General features: G+C 47.6%; 1 protein-coding gene across 5 annotated transcripts in view; it reads left to right on the top strand.

Annotated features, from left to right (window-relative positions):
- The window catches only part of SGSM2 (small G protein signaling modulator 2), a 103792-nt gene that overhangs the window by 60031 nt on the left and 23490 nt on the right, over positions 1–20271 (top strand). For 2 of the 5 annotated variants that reach the window (XM_067538023.1, XM_067538021.1), the window contains exons 4-12: positions 3965–4126; positions 7703–7770; positions 8223–8368; positions 8857–8991; positions 11447–11571; positions 13076–13143; positions 14662–14825; positions 15615–15744; positions 17071–17205. In XM_067538023.1, the coding sequence (XP_067394124.1) occupies positions 3965–4126; positions 7703–7770; positions 8223–8368; positions 8857–8991; positions 11447–11571; positions 13076–13143; positions 14662–14825; positions 15615–15744; positions 17071–17205 (1133 nt within the window). The remainder of the gene's footprint in view (positions 1–3964; positions 4127–7702; positions 7771–8222; positions 8369–8856; positions 8992–11446; positions 11572–13075; positions 13144–14661; positions 14826–15614; positions 15745–17070; positions 17206–20271) is intronic. The other 3 variants (XM_067538022.1, XM_067538025.1, XM_067538024.1) reach the window with 3 other exon arrangements.

The following is a 20271-nucleotide window of genomic DNA, read 5'->3' as shown; positions in this document are numbered from 1 at the left end:
TTTGTACAGCACCTTGCACAATGGGGCTGCTGATCCTGAGAATTACATTGCTGGGAAGTTAGGAGCCTTTGAGAGTTGGTGGTCGCAGCGTCCGCATAGGGGAATTACAGTGTAGCGCTTTGGTGTATGTTGCTGTTCGCACCCCCGTTGTCCAAGCTGTGGGGTAGGGGAAATGTGCCTTTAAGCATGTTCTTAAGTCCATTGAGGTCAGCGGACGTCATGTGCTTATGTGCTGTCTTGACTAGGGTCTATTATTGTTATTGCTATTTATTTGTGTTGTGACAACGTCTAGGAGCCCCTGTGATGGACCTGGGGCCCATTGTGCTAGGCGCTGTACAAACACGCAACAAGAAGATTGTCCCTGCCTCAAAGAGTTTACAGTCTAGTGGATTTAGTCCACATGCTTACGGGCGTCCCTGAATCGGAGCCAGACTGTGCACTTGGCAGGAATGTGACCGTGCGATTGCCTTACAGTAAATTGGTTCTAACATCCCGTGCGCTGCCTGATGGTTGTCGTTATCTGATTCAGTTGTTACTTGTTGCTGCTTTCAGGGCATTCTGGATTAGGGATGTAAAGATTAGTTTAATTTAAAAGCCGTTTAAACGTTCTGAAAATAGAACGTTTAAGCTGTTAAATGCTGGGGGGAGGGGAGGAGGAGGAGAATGAGTGTGCTGGCCAAGCCAAGCCCATCTACAGCTCAATCCCCCCCCCGCTCCTCCTTCCCCACAGGGAGCTGAGTCCAGTTGCAGCTCGCCTGCCCTCTCCCCCCCCCACGCTGAGCTCCCCACTGCTTGGCTCCAGCTGCAGCTGGCACCCCCGCACTGGGCTCTGCGCTTCCCTGCCCGCGAGAGCTGCCCAGCTGCTGCTCCCCTCCCCTCTCCAGTTTAAACGGTAACCAGCTGTTTAAAACATTTAAACGGTTAACCTTTTCCATCCCTATTCTGGATGGACCAGCATTCGCATTAATCTGCACTGCATAACTAATGCCACAAGCAGGATTGGTGCAAAACTGGAGGGGGGGGGGAAGCACTCCCCTTTCAGGTCATCTTTCTGCATCATAAAGAAGCAAAAAGGGGCACAAACCCATTTTCTTTCTCCCTTTGCAGGTCACCTTCAAGAAACTGGGAAGCTATAGGCAGCAAGCTCAGCTACAAAGATCAGCCTTTGATTCCCACTCTGTTCAGGTCACTAATTACATCGACAGTGACAGGCGAATACTTGGCTTGTTATTTGCTAGACCATACGGTTTTACCTTGGCCCAGTTCCTAGGGCGGAGGGAAGGTTCAGAATGATGTTGACCTAGGTTAATCCATGGATCAGTAGGTCTCCCTGGCAAGATTCCTAGCGTTCGAATGTCTGTGTCAATAAGGATAATCAGTATTTGACTGGAAGGCAATGCATGCCTTGGTAGCAGGAAATATGAATGTGGGAAGGGAAATGAACGTGGCTTCATGTGTGAAGGGGAAATGAGGAGGACAGCGCACAGCAGCTGAGAGACTGATGCAAACTGTGGCAGGCTGATGCTGGGTGGGCAGCAGAGTGCAAATCCTGGGAAACCCGCAGTGGTGTCAGTTTCGTGTTTGTGCGGCTCACCAAACCGCTTCCCGTGGTGACGTGTGACTATCAATCTCCGCACCAGGCGGCCACGAAACAGCGTGGTGGGGAGAGAGGCAGGTCAGAATCGGCAGACCTCTCTGCACATAGGGAAGCATTCCACGGTGCCTGCCCATACTCCAGCATGTCATGGTCCGGCTCCCTCACTTCCCCAGCTGTGAAATCCACCTATAGTCTGTTGATTTCTTAGGCACCTAGGAGAGTAACTCTGACCAGAAAATCTGTCAGGGGTCCTTCACCTCCCAAGTACTATGTGGTTAAAAGTAACGGTAAAAATCATAGAAAACATCAAAGCGATTTAGTAAATAAAGTGATCATTTCACATATTGGCTCTGTGTGTGGTCTTGCCTGCTGGTGGCTACCACACACAGAGGTGGCTTAAGAATAAGGATGCACGTAAGCTTTTCACTGCCTTTCTGACCTGAGGCCATGGAGTGCTTCCTGAGCGCTCAGAACTTTTATGTTTACTTTGCCAGAATGCGTTGAAAAATGGTTAGATTGAAACAACTGCAAATCTGGCTTCTGTAGTGAATCAGCGTGGCCCGCTGGAGATGGGAACTGGCCGGCTGTGTGAAGGCTTTATTGTCTGATCATTGGACCTTTGCATAGATACAGGATTCATTTTAATAGGCCTCTCTTTAATTTTTACGAGGGAGCGTGTTTGCAAATGCTTGGCTTGAATCCTGCCCGTTGCTGAGCACCCCTTCCTCCCACAAAAATCACTCAACTTCTGTATCACCCTCCCCGGGTAGTGACAGGAACTCACCACCAGTCCTGGTCTTTCAGGTGGCTTGCAAAGGAGAAAGAAACGGGGCTCACGCTCTTCTTTATGGTGCACAAAGCAAGCCAGAAAAGTTCTTTGTGGATGGAGAGAGAAACATTTCTGGTTTTAACATTAGAAATTCCAGTCCTCTCTAGGCTGAAAGGCTCTGTGGTGACTTGGGAATAAGTGAACTGATGACATGACAAGTGCCAAGACAGTGAAAGTTGAGCAATTGGCAGGAAAAGGGCTTTTTAGAGAGGGGCTATTCTGTCTCTGTGTTTTACGTCTCCTCCCTCGCCCTCTGTTTCATTTCAATGGCTAGTTCACGCTTAGGAGAAATGACGTCTTTGTTAAAGGTTCAACACCACCAGCCCTGTCTGGCATCAGAGCTCACAATGAACCTCACCGGAAAGCAAAGCGCTCCGCCTGGGTCCCTAGGCGCCGGGGTTCCTGCTGGGGCAGAAGGGAGCCCACTCTCTAGGGACCGGTGGGGAGCGCACGGGGCTACATGACATGTGCGGTTTCCCTGCTGCACCCAGGGGGACGGGAGATCAGCGAGGAGGTCCTCACTGAGCTACTTCCGTCTGGCTGCAGTGGGTGGGAACTGAGCTGTTGGCAGAGACTGGTGGCCCTTCAGAGTTGTAAAAATGATATCTGTGGCCCTCGAGCCAAAAAGGTTGGGAACCCCTGGGCTAGAGTCTGACCGCCCCAACTGGAAATCTTTGGCTCTTATGCTCAAATTATAGCAGCTGGTATTTTCAGTGCTGGAGATCCCCAGTGCATCAGTCAAGGCGGTGGCTGTCACATGCACAGTTGACAAAGCACCGGGAGAGGCATGCTGTAGAAATGCACTTGATGAGTCGCCAGATGTTAACATTTGAATGTCTGCACCCATCTTTTCCACCGTCCTCCCTGCAGCTCGACAGTGGGTAGGGGAAGTGTGCAGTGAGATCGGATTCGAAATAAACGGCTGTGCATTTTAAGGCAGTTGACTCTCTGGGACATGGAGAATTTTGCTGTGTTTGTCTCTGTCGGGATTCAGTCTCAGAGACCAGAATAGCTCCCCTAGGTTAACTGGACCTGCTGTCCGTTCTGTCTAATCGAATGGATCCAGTCTGCAGTGGGGAAGTAGGATTGGATCCCAAACGCCCACACATTTGGAGGAATTCAAAAACTGCATGTGGATTCTGATTTGACTTTTTGAAAATGGGTCCCTGCTAAGATTTTCAAAAGTGACTAGAAATGTTGAGTGTCCCAGTAGGTGGGGTCCCAGCTTGAGATGCCTTAAAGGGACCTGATTTTCAGAGGGTATTGAGCATCAGACCCCTGCCAAACCTCTGTCTGGTTATCCCCAAAAGTGGGACACCCCAAGTTACTAAACACTTTTGGCCCTATCTTTATAATGGGCTGAATAAAATTCTGGATCCCAGCACCCCAAGGCAACGGTACCATAAAACACAGCATTCACGTATGGTGCACATTGTGTGTTCCAATAGCTGTGCACGCAGAGTTCTGCCGTAGGGCAGGCAGGTCTCCTTTAAAAAGGCATCAGCAAAACAGCAACTTTCACTTTGTCCTTTTTGCAGGAAAAACCAACCGAATGGCCAGGAATCCCTCAAGAGGCAGGGGTCTACCTCAAGCAAAATGCCTGTCCTGACGCCTCAGGCCATCAGACACATCTGGGTGCGGACGGCCTTGATCGAGAAGGTGCTTGACAAAATCGTGCAGTACCTGGTGGACAACTGCAGGTAAAGAGGGAAGCCCAAAGGCCAGTGTACGCCCTGCCTTTGCAATCGCGAACTTCATCCGTGTCCCATCTGCAGGTCAGAAAAAACAGTGAACAAAAAAGTTGCACAACAATTTGTTGGGGGATTTTTTGACACGTTGACAAAATGTTTCAAATTTCAATTAAATGCCAACCCGCGATCGTGCTCGAAGAACCAGTAAAAAAAATCTTACATGTTTAAAAAACACTTTTTTTTTTTTTTTTTTTAAACTTTGCGAAATGTCAGCTGGCTATAGTCTAGGGGTAAAATGATCAAAGGATCCTAAGTCCCTTAGGCATCAGAGTTCTGTTGACTTGCAATAGGAACTAAGTGCCTCAATCATTCAGGCGCTTTTGAAAATCTTCCCCTAAAACCTATGGCGTGCTAGAAGAGCAGGTGCGCTCTGCAGAGGAAAGGAAGAAAGGGATGAGGAGAGGAAAAGGAGATCAAGAGTTAAAATTTGGGACACTGTAGAAAGGTCTGATTGGGGCAGGTCAGTCCTGTGACATCATGGGGCATTTGTTTGGCAGGGTTAAGTTTCTGAGGGAGTTTTCCCCCTTCGAGGCGGGCGGAGAGCTCAGAGTGGATGTGATGTGTTAGGATGCTAGCAGACGTGGTTGAGTTCTTTAGCATTCTACTCATCTCCTTCTGGCCAATGCATGCACAAACGTTGGTCTTCCCAGTGAGGTTATCGTGACCTTTCTTCAGTTTCTGCATCCCCACAACTAATGCAATAGAACTAGGAGTATACTGGGGTCATTTCTGTGGCCTCGGAAGAAAGGTATGGTGGAAATCCTGAGGCCTGGCCTAGACTAGTCACAGAAGGAGAGCACCCACTCATGTCATAACTTGCTTTGCTCTTCGTTCTGCTCTTCACGTTGGCTACCCCCCAGGAGACACATGCTTGGCTGTGCAAAGAAGGAGAATGGTATTTGGGGGGCGCCTACGGGGACAGTTAAATTATATCGAATTTGTCATTCTCCCACAGTATTTCCAAAGTTTGGGTTACGTTTTCCTTGGCAGCAGGTCAGAGGAGGATTGTGTTTTTCTGTTCTATCTTCCTGGGGAGCAGGAAGAGAGAGCTTTTTGTGATGTTCAAAGAAAACATCTTTGATCTATTGGTTGGATCTAATCCTGGTTTGCTTCAACAGCCCTGTGTGATTTGTGTGTTGGAGACACAGGGAACACAGAGGTATCCTGTGGATTTCCCAAATGAAGGTATTGTGGTTCAAGGCTTCCGGGCTAGCTCTTCTCCTGCGTGGAGCAGATTTTACCCCTGATGATAGGGTAGTGTGAGTGAGTGGAAAGTGAGGCCCACAATCCCTCTTTCAAACACACCACAATGCTGCAGAAATGCACTCCTCTTCCGGAAGCATAATGGCTACTTCCTCAGTCTACGAGGTTTGGGGCCACGTTTTCAAAATTAAGCCTGCGCGATTGCCTAAATTATCTGTGCAAACCAGATGCTCTGTTTGCACCTGCACTTGGCCAGCTAGGTGCCCAGCGAGCATGGTCTACATATCTGGTGCAATGCAAGTACATGGAGTTGTGGGTTCCTAACTTGGAAAACTCAACCTTCTGTCAGTAAAGCTGGTTCCCAGTCCAGTCTTCCAGTCTTGGGTCCTGTACCTGGGATGAGGAGTGTCTCGTCTCTTTGCTCCTAAAGCAGCATCAAGGTTGTTTCTTTGTTTTGTATTGTTGCGTTTCCCTTGCTGACTGTATTTGAGTCCATGTGGATTATGCTGAAAAGTTTTCTTTAAAGCGAGAGAATATTCTTGATAAGTGTGATGACCTCACTTCTTGAATCCCTGGTGTTTTGGTGGCTTAGTGGTGGTTGCCTTTAGGAAACAGGAAATAGTATAGAGTTCGAGCCCCATCTAGTGGAAGAGACGAGCAAAATGGATATTGTTGCGTTGAGAGAGACAAGGTGGGTGTATTGGACCAAGAGAAACAAGCTTTCAAGCCACACATTGCTCTTCAGGTCTGGGGAAGGTAACCAGAGCGTGTGAGCTAAATATGAGTTGGGACAGATGGCTGGAGGAGTCCTCTTCAAATGAAGTGGCAATGAAGGGTTAGCAGGCAGGGTGGTGTGTAACGTCTTCTTGTACTGAGCCAGAAACCTGTGTACCTGTTAAGTCCAAGACTTTTGGTGTCTAGCAGAGTTATGAATTTAAGACTCACCTTTGGAAGATGTGGAGCAGTTTTCCCTTGAGGATAAGCATTGAAAGATCAGATATGGAGCGATCGTGGCGTGAAAAGTGTTTGCCCAAGAGTGAGATGGTGGTTTTATCTTCTATAATTTTCCGTGTGAGTTCATTCAAGTGCATAATGATTGTCTGATTCCACTCACCTAGCTGTTACTGGGGCATTTCATCCACACGATGTGGTGCACCACATGGTTTGATAGGCATGTAGAGGACCCATGGATCTTGAAAGGTGTGTTGGGGGGTGTTGCGCATTATAGCAGTGGCGATCTGTCTGCAGGCTTTGCATCTGTTGTTCTGGCAAGGTCTGGTGCCGTTTTGAGTCAGTGTCCTCCTGTCTGTGGGGAGCTTCTTTCTGATCATGAGCTTGGCGAAGCTAGGGGTTGTTTGAGGGCCAGGAGAGGGGGGTTGGGAAATATTTCTTTCAGATATGATCTCCATCAAAAATTGCTGGATGATTCCCCATATGGGTTCCAGTGTGAGGTAATAGGAGTGTGTGAGTTTTTTATACTGAAGCAGGCTTTCCCAAGGTGTGTGGGTGACCCGTTCCATGATGAGATCTCCTTCTCTAGTGGAATGTCCTTGTTTTGTGAAGGTGGTTTTAAGCGTGTTTAGGTGTGTATTAGAGCAAATTGCATGCTGCTATCTGAGTGCCTGGCTGTAGATGACAAATTTCTTAGTGTATCTGGGGTAATTATTGAATCTGTGGAAGCAAGTGTGGTGATCTGTGGGTTTCCTGCATGCAGCACTAAGCGCAGTCCAGCAATGGTTGAGTTTGTTTACACAAATTTTTTTTTAAATTGTTAATAATTTTATATATAGACATATATATTTTAAAAATAGATTAAATCACTTTTTTCCTTTTAGTTATGATCACCTTAGTTTTGAGCCTGTCTAAGAGACACAGGTAACTTGATTGTCTGTACTTGCGTTGGGATGTGATCTTGGTTGTAGAATTACTGTTCAATAAGGTGGTTTTCTTTTTGTTTTATAACTGAGCCTCTCCTTCTGCAAACCTTTACCCCTCCCATGCATGTGCTTACTCCTGCATACATTTCCTATGGCTTCAACAGGACCGCAGGTGGGAATAACAATGCACTCGGGAGTATCTGTCTGCAGGATCAAACCCGAAGACTTGGCCTGCAGTTTGTCTGTCCATCACGCCCGAGATCATTTACCCTATTTGGGCAGGCTTAGCTAGGAACTAGCAATGGATGACATTTGCAAAAACACTGCAGTGACTCAGGGCATGAGTCCCTTTTGGGAGTCAATAGAACTCATGATCCTGAGTGACTTGGGAGTTCTTGAAAATACCAACACTTGACTCTAATCTCCTTTTATTTTTTATTCCCAGCAAATATTATGAGAAAGAAGCTTTATTGGCAGATCCTGTTTATGGACCAATCCTCGCTTCTCTCCTTGGTAAGCTCTTTAAATGTTATTTCTAGATGGTTTCGGGGGTTGTTTTTTTTTTTTTTTTTTTTTTTTTTTATTGCGTTTTCACTAAAGCAGTGGGGGAAATGGAGACAGATAATCTTGTTTTACTATTTGATTACTGACTTTGATGATAGAGCCGAGTGGAATTTATTTTTATTAGAGCATTTTCTAGGTGTGGTGTCCCACAGCAGGGAATTGGAGATGCTAGTATTGCAGTAGCTGTGTGTTACGTGCTCTGCAATATTTGTCTTTAGCAGCACCTACTTTATTAAGTGAAAGAATTTGTTCAGGACATTAAGGTTATAACCTATGCTGTGAGATCATGGACTTTACCAGACATGAGCAGAAAGAGACTCAGTTACATATCCGACCTGGCAGATGGGGGTGAACAAATGTCCGGTCTTCTCAAAGATCCTCTCTCATCCCTGTCCTCCTAGTTGGGCCGTGTGCACTCGAATATACCAAGCTGAAAACCGCTGACCACTACTGGACAGACCCTTCAGCAGATGAGCTGGTTCAGAGACACCGGATTCATGGAGCTCACGGGCGCCAGGACTCGCCATCAAAACGCCCAGCGCTGGGAGTAGGTATTTGCAGCCTGCCCCTTCCCTGTTATTGGCACAGAAGGACCCTGGAAACCCCACAAACGGGGGGTGGATGCGTATTTAGATAACATCCACAGGAAACCTCCACCTGTTGGCAGGAATGGGGAACACTTGTGTGGTCTGTGCCTTCGTCACAGAGGAAAGTCCAGGTGGGTCCAAATGTCCCTCCACCCCCTCCGGAATTAGAGAGGTTTGAGATCTGGAGCTGGCATTTTGTGGCTTGAGACGCCAGGAGTTTCACCTGCTGTGCTGATTCCCTGCCTTGGGAGCAGGAAGCCTCTTTGGCCAGGGTGAGGGGGGGGGGGCCGCCCCTCACATGCCTGTAAAATCCCCGGGCTACAGAAGGAAAATCCATTATAAAAGCGACTTCTTGAGATGCCCTTTTTAGTGGCGCTGCTGCTCTGAGCAGCCTCTATATACAGTTGCCACTGGTGCCGTGCAACCTGCATGCTTTCGTGTCACCTAGATCCGGAAACGGCACTCGAGCGGGAGCACGGCGGAAGATCGATTTGCAGCTTCTGCTAGAGAATATGTGGAGTCTTTGCACCAGAATTCGAGGACACACCTGCTGTATGGGAAAAACAATGTCCTGGTCCAGCCAGTAAGTAGCTGAACATCCAGTGTGCGGAGTTCGTATCCTGGAGCGAGATTCATACTGGCTCGGTCATCATGGGAGAGGCAGGAATAGAACTCAAGTCTCCTGTATCCCGAGCGCCCCCTAACAGACATGCTGCCTGGGAAAGAAGAGAGAACCGCCTTTTACCACATTCTTTGTCCAGGTGGTGAGGGGAGGAATGGTGAGGGGGGGAGGGGAACATAGCCTTCCCATATTACAATCCCGTTACCATGGTGCCTATTGGGCCCATTTGCCCTGTTCTGGACACTGCTAGAAAGTTGCTCTGATTTGCTCCCTCCTTCCCTAACCTCAAGACTAGAAAAGTGCTGTGGTTTGCACATGGTTTTTGCTTGTGTAGTATTCGGCCTTTTTAGCCCAAGTCAGGGGTCTCCCGGAGGACAATTTGTGTCCAAAGCCTGGGCCCAACTCCCAGACCCCCAGGAATGTGGCCCAGCGCTGACATCCTTTGTCCCCGCGCCCACACCCTCCAGTCGTTCATTGCAATCGGTGGGAACTGGGGCAGGGGGTTCTTGGGGACATCAGGCCAACACGAAGGCAAAAATTGCCCCGTCTTAGTTTTTATGGTAGATGCACTGAAGTTTCCAGTCCCGGCTGAAAATCACTCTTCTGACTGACCAGTCCAAGAGTCGCAGCCAGCTGGAAAGAACTCCTGCTGGTTGTGGGTTGAGAACATAAGAATGGCCCTACTGGGTCAGACCAATGGTCCGTCTAGCCCAGTGTCCTGTCTTCCGACAGCGGCCAGTGCCAGGTGTTTCAGGGGGAATGAACAGGCATTCAAGTGATCCATCCCCTGGCCCTTTTGGGGCATGTTTCAGTGAATCCAGCCTTGATGCTCTGAAAGCTTTAAGACGCAGTAAAGGTTTGCATGATGACCTAAGCATTGCAAGGCTGAAAGTCTGGCTCTCCACGATCCAGGATGCTTAGTGTAAATTAAGCTGTAACATTCCTTTTTCCTTCACTGATACGAGTCAGTGACTTACCCGGGATCCCGTGGCTGACTCATGTACTCAGATGATCGGAGGCTGGAATCAGAGCTGAGCTGATTCATACCGTCGATTTAAATGTCAGCAGTGAAGGTCAGAAATCAAGATGGGCTGGAAGGTGATGGTGAAGTTGTAGGGCACCAGGGGTCCAGCCCAAATTCATAAATGGGGCTAGAACTTCGCTGCAAAAAAGGGATGCTATTTCCAGGTACAATCCCAGTGGACCTCAATACAGCTAATCAAGAGTAACCCTGTATCCCCTGGCTGGGTTTTGCCTAATGTAAAAACTACAGAGCTTTGTCTCCACTAGGATTTTAGCTATCTCAGTGTAAAAGCACACCTGGTTTGCAGTGAAGACTCAGCCAGCGTAGGGTATTTCTGCATTGCAATTGGAAACGTGACAGGCATACCTGCTCTCGCTTTAATCTAGCTAGCGTGGCTAAAGACGTGGTGGCACAGACATTACAAGCCGGCGGGAGGGAGGGCCCTGGGTGCGAACTGAACGCCAGGCTGTGCTGAAGCCCGTACCGCTGTGTTGTGATCGATATTTCTAGCCGTGCTAGCCGGGTTAAACCTAACGGGAGTGTGCCGACCCGAACTGCAAATCACACCTCTGACGGCAGCGTCGACATGCCTGGAGTGTACCACTAGGGGAGGGGAGGGGCTGAATCTGCACTTTGGAGAGGAATTGTTTTCAGAACACAGATGTCTCTCCAAATATAGGGTGGAGCCATCAGAACCCTGAGCAGAGCCATTAAAACCAGCCGTCGCCAATAACCTCACATTTGATGGCTGAGGCAGACCTTACCCCTGTGTGTCTTGGCTTTTGTGGGACGGGGGGGCAAGGATCTCTCAGAATAAGATAATGAGTCCTCAGACGAAGGGCTGGTAAATCTGGGGAGGAGGGGAATAAAAAGGTCTGACTCTCACTCGAGCTAGCAAGGGTTGCTGAGAGCTGGGCCCTGACTTTGAATTTTGCTCTTAGCTTTTCTGTGACTTATGCAAAAAATGCCTCCTCTAGTCTAGCTTTTGTGAAGTAGAAGGTGAGCTATGCTGAGAACCATCCTTTCCTCTCTGCTTCTTAATAAATCGTGTTTAATTGAAAGCACCGTGCTGGGTGTGGGGACTTCACACCAGGTCCCATCTCTGAGAAGAGGCTAGGTCTCTCCGTTGGCTTTAACACGACCAGTTTAGCACGTGCTAAAGTACAACTTGCCTTGCCTTGCCTAGAGGTTTGAAAGGTGAGGGTGAACTCGAGCGTACTGCCGCAGTCTCACAGCACACATCAACGCAGGACCGCAAAGCTGTTAGGTGTGATTAATAGATGATGCATTACAGGGTTAGCCTGGCGGGGGATCTCTCCTTACAGCTGGTTTGTTCCTCGCTAACACAATCACAATTTCCACGTGCTTTTCTTTTCTTGTCGTTTTAAACAGAAAGACGATATGGAGGCAATTCCTGGCTATCTCTCCCTTCATCAGTCGGCAGATAGCTTGACTTTAAAATGGACTCCAAATCAACTCATGAATGGAACCCTGAGGGACTCGGAGCTTGAGAAAAGGTAACATTCACTTTGCAGAAGAGATGGACAGCATTTACGGTAGATCTCCGTCCTGCACACTTGACACATCTAACTGTAACAGGAATAACAGACAAGCAACAATGCTGATTTACCTGAAGAGGGTGTGGCCCATCAAATAGGGAACTGGGCTAGGAGCCAGGAGACCTTAGTTCTATTTCCGGGTTCTGTCAGTGACCTTGGGTGAGTCACTCCACTTCGCTGTGGCTTCCTTTCCCCTCTTCTCCTCTCTTTTATCTATTGAGAGAGTGACCTCTCTGAGCCAGGTGAAGTCCCTTACGATCTGTTTATATAGCACCTAGCACGATGGGGCCCTGATCTGCATGGGGATCGCGAGGTGCTGTCAGACAAATAATAGTAGTAATAAAATGCAACGCTGTTTCTGCAATTTTCCAGAATAAATATATTCTGAACAAATTCTGAACACTAAGGAATATAATTATATATAAGGAAATAGGAATATTTGCTGGGTGGCAATGCTGAAATAATGATCACTTTACATTTGTGCTTACTGGGATAGCATCCAGAGACACACACACAGTGTTACCCTAGCATACATCAGATAATATGCTTTTGCAAACATTGTAATCCAGATTTAGGGCCCATTTTAAAGGAACAAGCCTCCTTCCAGCTATCCAGGGCTGCAGAGCTAAAAGTCTGCCTCCTGTCATCCTGAGTCTGATTTTTCGGGTGCCTCCCATTGCAGGATCTCAAAGCACTTTACAGTCATGAATGAATCCATCCTCGAAGAAGCCCTGTGATATGATTACCCCTCATTAGAAAAGCGGTCCCTCTAATCCAGTATTCTGTTTCAGAGAGTAGCCAAAACCTGCTACTTCGAAAGGGGAAAGAAACCCTGCAGTAAGCAGTCATGGTAGAACCTGCCCCTAGGGAATGTTTCTTCCTATCCCCTGATGATTAGGCTTCAGGGCATAAACCAACAGGAGGTTTCATATCCCTTCAAAGCTACTTTAATCCTTAGTGTTATAACTCAGGTGAGTCTTGCATTCGTTAGGAAGATCCAATCCTTCTATGAGTCCCACTAAACCCTTGATCTCAATGATAAGTTTCTAGCCTGTGGACCTTATTGTCACAGTTTAAGGGAAGGCGATTGCTTCCATTGAATTTCATTGGTGCGAAATTGGGTCCTATTTGATTTGACTTCTGTCATTCATCATTCCTGGCAAAATAGAGCCCAGGTGTCCTGAATCCCGACCACAAAACCGTCTTGAGTGTTTCGCTCTGGGCACTTGATTCTTGGGTTTGGCCAGTAGATTAGTGCCGCCTGCATGGGAGGGGCGTGACTATGAACCCGCAGATGTATATGCCATGCTAAACTAGTTCCTCTGCCTTTTACTTCACCATAAATTAATCAGCCAAGATTAGTAAGCTGTTCTTAATTTAGTGCAGTGCTTATCCTTTTATTGGGCGCTCTGGCCACTGATTATTAACACATTACATCTCTTGCGTTTCTTTTTGGTTTTAGTGTGTACTGGGACTACGCCTTAATCGTGCCGTTCAGTCAGATTGTCTGCATTCACTGCCATCAGCAACGTAAGCACAAACCATCTTATCTCCCGGGGTGTCGCAAAGGCCCCAGGGCCTCATTTGTGCACGTAGAATGTTAATGCTCTTCATGTTTTATATTGCTGCCTCTTCGGCATTTATTTCCGTGCAGGCACAGTGGTTTTTCTTTAGGTTTCTTCACTGAAAGAGCCAGTAGAACTTCTCTGCCTAAAGCCGTTTCAAATGTCTCTTGGGGCTTGGCTTTGTCCTAAGTGTTGACGTAACACAATGCTTCTGGGTGGGTTGTTGACAGCCGGGATCACACCTGGGACCCCTGGATCTAAAAGCATGAGCCTCTACTCCAAAGGATCCAGCTCCACCAGCCACGATTGTGGCAGGCTCAACCACCTCCAGACATGGCCACACCACTGCAAGCTGTGTAAGCTGTGGATACTCAGTTGCTCTGAAAATCTGGCCTCTCCTCTTTAATTATTGTGGGTCAGAAAGGGGCTCATTTTAATGGTTGGATGCCAAGTAATTTTATCTGAAAAAAATACTAAAAATATTTGTGGTGTTGTAGCCGTGTTGGTCCCAGGATATTAGCGAGACAAGACGGGTGAGGTTGTGCCACTTGTCTCAGTCACGGCAACGCCTCCAGTCCTCGTTGGGCCTCTTTAGCGTTCGGACACCCGCAGGGCAGTCTCACCATCCGCATCACTGCAGCAGCCTTTACAAAGAGCAAAACCAGATGAGACGCCCGGGAAAGGGCAGCGTGAAAGTGCCCAACTACTTGTTCTCCAACCACTGCCCCAAGAATTCACCGCCTCTGTTGAGTTGGACTCTTCTCATTCCGTAGGCGGGCTGGAATCTTTCAGGTGTGGCCACCCAGGAGGTAGACTTGGGGCCCAAACGCCTTCCTTAATCAGACCGCTAGATTAAGGCTAAACGGGGGGGGGGTCTGCTCAAGATGCAATCACACCCTATGGTGGCAGTACAGACACATGCTAAGCACTTCTAAAAATTTTATCCAAGATATAGATCATTGTGAGTGGCACATGTCAGCTGGTGCAGAAGTGAACCCAGCGGCTAGAATGGGTCTCCTCTGTTGTTATGTATCTCTAGTAACAGTAGAGACATAAATAGAAAAAAGAGCAACAATAGAGGATGTAGCTATTGCTAATTAAAGTATATGATTAATGTGACCTACTAGCCCTTTGACCACGTCCCCTTAGAGTAACGTGTGTAGGTAGGTTATGTCTGTCTGTTAACCAACATAGTACACGAGATAACTTTGTTTCCCCCCTTTTGAGAGAGACAAGGTAGGTGAGGTATTATCTTTCATTGGACCAGCTTCTGTTGGTGGTAGGTACCACGTTACCCCTGAGTGAACAGAAAATTTTTTCTCAAATCCGTCCATTCTACAAATAATGACATTTTTGATATATTACATCAGTGGTTTTCAACCTGTGGTCCGAGATCCCTGTGAGCCTCAGACTATGTCTAAGATTTGCAGAGTGGTCTGCCTAATAAAAAGCAACACAACTCATCTTGGATTCTCTTTTGCAGCAGAAAGCAGAGGGACTTTAGTGTTGGTGAGTCAGGATGGGATCCAGAGACCTCCACTCCATTTCCCCCAGGGAGGCCATCTTCTCGCTTTCCTCTCCTGCCTGGAAAACGGCCTTCTGCCCCGCGGACAGTTAGAACCACCACTTTGGTCACAGCAGGGCAAGGTACCGTCTGGCTGAGCGCCGTTGTCTTAAACTAGGAGCGCTTTGAGGCAGGGATGTTCTTACTGCATCTGTCCAACCACGCCCAACGCAATGGAGCCACAGAAGGCTCTGGGAGCAACTGTCATGCAAATAATAAACTCAGGGCATGGAGGAGGAACTCGAATGCCAAATAAACAACCCCACGTATTATCCCCCAAACGGTCTGACGTGTTTGTGGAATCTGTGTCCTTATAAACACCCGATTGTCGTTTCCCCACTGAACCAGTGATAGAGATACTTTAAAAATGTGTTTGAAAATAATGGTGACCCAACAGCACCCGGCCATCCGCAAACTGATGCCACCCCTGGGGATATCACCTAACTGATGGACTGTTGCCAGTCCTTGAAGGCAGGCCGTTAGGCTTTTCCACACTTTCCTTATATATCCAGACAAGTCTTTTCTCCGCTCCTTTTAACGATCTCCTTCCCCTGGGTTCATAGGGTCCATATGCAGTAGGGCCATGCCTCTCATCCAAGACTTGGATTTTCAAAGGAGGCTACCGGACTTCAGTGCCCCATTCCCAGTCAATGGGAGTTGTGTGCCCAGCTCCCTTGAAAAACCACCACTTGCTAGGACAGTTGCCTGCAACCCATTCTGGGCTGCTATGGGTAAACCTGGAGCTCAGGTTAGCGCATGATGCATAATTCATCTACGGTCTTGGAGCTACCTTCTGAGTCTGTTATTTTGACACCGTTTTACTACACCGCTATATCTCTTGGGAACTACTGACTGGGTTATTTTCACTGTAGGGAAAAGTATTTCCAAAGCTCCGGAAACGAAACAGTAACAAATCAGTGGACCTGGAGGAAATGCCAGATGAGGAGTCTGCTACAGACTACGTCTTCAGAATTATCTATCCGGGACACAGGCATGAAAACAGTAAGTGGCGTGATTGCTCTTTCGTTTAAAAAAGAAAAAAAATGGAGTGATCTACTGGGATCCGTGGGGGAAACAGACAATCCAGATGTTTATAGAGGATATTGCCCCAGGGGTGTTCTACCTTGTTAGGTAATTATGATCAGTGGTATAGTTCAGTGGCTCTCAACCTTGCTAGACGACCGTACTCCTTCCCGTCGGATTTGCCTTGCGTACGCCAAGTTTCACCTCACTTAAAACTACTTGGTTATAAAATCAGACGTAAAAATACAAAAGCGTCACAGCTCGCTGTTACTGAAAAATCACGTACTCATTGTTACCGTATAATTATCAGATAAACTGCTCGGGATATAAATATGGTACTTGCATTTCAGTGTGTCGTATATAGAGCAATATAAACAAGTCATCGTCTGTAGGGATATTTGTCCTGACTTGTTTTATGTAGCCTGTTGTAAAACGAGGCAAACGTCTAGATGAGTTGATGATGAGACCTCTGCCTGCCCCAGGGGTTACGCGTGTCCCTGGCTGAGAACCACTGCTCATTTTCATGTCCACTGGAGAAGCTAGGACGTAGCAACATCCTGAGAGGTTTGGATCCCGGCCCCACATTTAAAGGGGGAGTGGGAGCCAATGGTCCCGTTCAGGTTCATCACAGCTAGAAAATGGCAGCATGAATTAAACCTTTACCCTACCTCGTTGCTCCACCCCAAAGAACAGGCTATAAGGAGTCCAACTTGAAGCTCAGATTTTCAACCCAGCCTGAGAGGGAATGTCTGCACCACAGTAAAACACCCACGGCTGGCCCACGTCAGCTGACCCAGGCTCGCCGGGCTATAAAACTGCAGTGTGGACGTCTGAGCCCTGAACTCTGGGACCTTCCTTCCTGGCTGACCCCCAGAGCTCAGGCTTCAGTCTGAGCCCGAATGTTTACACTGCAGTTCTATAGCCCCGTGAGCCCGGGCCAGCTGCAGGTGTTGCATTGCAGTGTAGGCATGCCCTGAGTGTGCATGGCTAACTCTATAGAGGGACATCCACCAGAGAACCCTTCCCTTTTCCTGGGACAACGAGGCAGCCAGTCTGCTCCCACCCGAGGCAGGCGCTGCAGATTTTGCAGCTGCGCACAGCTGTTCGTGCCTGGTTGAAATCTGGCCCAGGGAGCGCGCTCTCTTCCCCTTGAGAACCGTCTCTTTCCGACCATGGTGCCTGGGAGTTCGCAGGGTCTCTCCCAAGCTCTGACTCCTCTGTCTGTGTTGAACATGTCCTTTGAGACGTCTCGTAGAACCAGATCCTCTCTTCTTATGCTCCTCTTTCACTATTTTCTTTGAGCAGTAACTATTAACTACCACCACTTAGCTGCCAGCCGCTCTGCCTCAGTCGACGATGACGAGGAGGAGGAAGACAGGCTCCACGCAATGCTATCAATGATCTGCTCTCGGAACCTCACAGCTCCTAATAGGATGAAAGGTTTTTATCCTCCGGCCCCTGGCCCTGCCCCCTTCAGTGCTCTGTGGCAGCGTCACCCCACCGATGCGTACAACAGTGTTGGCATTATGGCAAGAGAAACGTTTTTCATTCACACCCACCTGGAGGGGTGGGAAGGCACCCAAAAGCTGTGGGAGAAGGGTTAGCAGCACTCCCCCCCTCCCCACCCTAATCTGCCTCCCCAAGACTCCCCCCGCCCCTTAACATCTTCAGAGCCAAGTCATGACTCACGTTATGTGCTCACACAGGGAAGGAAGCGGCTAGAAGGGGCCCTGTACTTTTCTGCATGCGAGGTGAAGATGGGGGCCAGGCAGGGGGTGGGGAACCCTCCCCCTGTCCAAGATAAGAGATAGTGAAAAGTAAGCTGCGCTGATTAAAGGGCTGGCATAGACGATGCCCCCCAGCTTGTGCGGGGAAACAAGAATCAAGTTGTAACTTAGGTTATATCTATACAGCAAAAAAAGACCCACAGCAGCGAGTCTCAGCGGCTTGGGGTGACTGTACAATTTACCCTTAAAAGCACATGGAAACTTGTACAGACCAAGCAGCTTTTCCCAGGCAAGTGCCCTCATGGCCACATACAGTGTGGATTTCCAACCATCAGCCACCATACTCCTGGCCCTACAATAGGTACTGCACCGTTTGCTGAGCCTTGACCGAGTCGTAATGATACACTTGATCACACCAGCAGATCTTCATCCCAGCAGAGATGAGCTGCTCAGCAGATGACCAGGCCCTGAGTGTATAGTTCTGGAAACTCAGGAAGCCCTCCTGTCTTGAAGGAGGAAAGCGAATGACATTCAAACGGAGTTCACCCGGGGGAACACAAAACCGTCTGCTGGACAGATGGAATTCTAAGGCTCCAGAAATGTAGCGAAGTTGGGTCAAAAAAAGAACAGAAAGGGAAAAAAAAATTCTGCAACAATTTTCATTCAGGGTTCCCTTTGCTGACATTTTCAGACCAGTTCTTCTCAAGCATTGCCTCTCCCATGTTCCTGGCTCTCCTGGGACCAAGTTCATTCAAGAGCAAAAGCCCATCTTCCTTAGCTGCAGTATCTGTCACAGTACAGTTTCCATGCCCCCCGTCTTGGCTTGGAGACGTGCCATAGATTTCACACACACTTCCGTTAGCAAAAGAACATTCTCAGGCTGTTTAGTGATTACAGGAATCTAGTTTTTCCTCACTCCTCAGAGCTCTCACACGCCTTTAAATGACAGAGCAATGGGTTTAGTGCTAAGTGAAATTCATCCCTGGCTTGGTGACGCTACCGATTGGAAGGAAAAGGTAACTGCCCTCGGTCCATTCTACTCTGGGCCTCTGCTGGGACTGCCAGGATGCTATTGAGTTGTTATGGGGACACCTGTCCACTGAGATCCTCATAGGTCACCAAACCAGCCATTAGGTCTGACCGCTGGGTTCATATTTTACCAAAATGCTCTGGGGAGAGGAAGAGACTTCCTTAAGCCCTCCTCATCTTGTAGGAAGATCGTGTTTGCAGGAAATAGCTGTACAGTAGCTTTCGTGTACAGATGAGACTTAAAATTGCTTATGGTCAAAGATCTGTCTGTAACACGGCATGCCTGCAAAGATGGGACCAAAAAAAATTAATTAAACTCGTACAACTTCAGCTTCGTTTGGTCGCTAGTCAGCTAATGGACATTTAAAGCCGCCATCCTACTAGAGATGTCAAGAAACACTTAAAAAAAAAAAAAAGTTAACAGCATAGCTAGGAGTGCAAACCATTTGACTAGTGATTCTTGTCAGTGAACTAGGTTTGACAATCGTGTGTCTACCCATCAGTGCTCCCTTGAACTAATGACAACACTGTTGTATCAGGTTTGCGAGCCCTTTCGCTTTTAATTTTTGCAACATGCTTGACTTTTGCATGGGGCCAAAGTTGCAGCTAAACAACAACAAAAAAATGAGGATGCTGTTCACTCTAATTCTTCACGAATTCAGGTACCTTTCATCTGAATCCTTAGGATCTGTGGGGTTCTCTGCTTTTTAAAGTAGACTGTTTCTTTAAAAACAAAAAACCTAAACAAAAACCACTTTTCTTGTCCTTGGATGGGGAGGAAAAAAAAAAATCTAAAAAAAGATTTGTTTGTCCAATGGTTTGCATTTGAACCAAACGACACTCTGCACTAAGTACTGGGTCATTCAGCTCCTTCCTGAAGAATTAAGGTGAAGAGCATTTTTTCATTAAACTTTGTTTTGTGAAGTGAAATAGTCATGGCTGCTTCCGCATGAGCCTGTGCTTTTTATGTTCACATATTTTTATTATTTCCCTGCCGTTAAAAATGCTTTCTGCTGCATTGATGGCTATATCTATGTTAAAAATAGAGTCCATCTTCTCAAACAATGTATTGTTACCTGCAGCGGCAGAATGCATGAGATGGTTTGGAAATTCCCCATCCCCCCCTGCACTTAACATACATTTTGAAAGCACGGCCCAGACGACTGGAGTTGCTTGCACATGTTAATGCAATGAATGACATCATATCTTTTGCCTTAATTTAAATCAAGGGTGAGCTGAAAGGCCAGTTATTTATGAAAAGCACCAGCAGGGCTAGGTTAAGAAATTGGGCTATGATTTTCAAAAGCTATTAGCGATTTTTGGGTGCCCAACTTGACACCTTTAAAGGGGAGCCCTCATTTTTCAGAGTGTGCTAAACATCTGCCCTCTGAAAAGCAGGCCTCTAAGATAGGGAATTGGGCACCCAAAATCACTAGCTCCTGCTGAAAATCTTGGCCTCTGTATTTTAAGTCCTGATCCTGCAGCTTGTTTCCATATGGGGAGATTTCAGACACATGGAAGTTGCATGTTCAGAGCCTTAAACGCTAGTTCATGCAGTTGGGGGTGATCCAGTGAAGGGAAATGGGCACACAAAGGCATACTGTTTATGTGAAATGTCCAGGAACAGCACCCTAGATTTAAATGCACCTGGAGAATGCCTTTCTGAGTGATGTAAACCAGGCTTTCGCTGATGCCAATTAGAAAAAGCACTCATGGTCAGTAGCACAGTACTGCCATGAGAGTCTGATTG

The sequence above is a fragment of the Emydura macquarii genome, unplaced genomic scaffold (genome assembly GCF_026122565.2).
Source record: "Emydura macquarii macquarii isolate MOO-44397 ecotype Brisbane River unplaced genomic scaffold, CSIRO-AGI_Emac_v2 contig_450, whole genome shotgun sequence".
In the NCBI taxonomy this organism is placed as follows: Eukaryota; Metazoa; Chordata; order Testudines; family Chelidae; genus Emydura; species Emydura macquarii.
The sequence above is the reverse complement of the archived record's forward strand: the minus strand, read 5'-3'. Positions and strand labels throughout refer to the sequence as shown.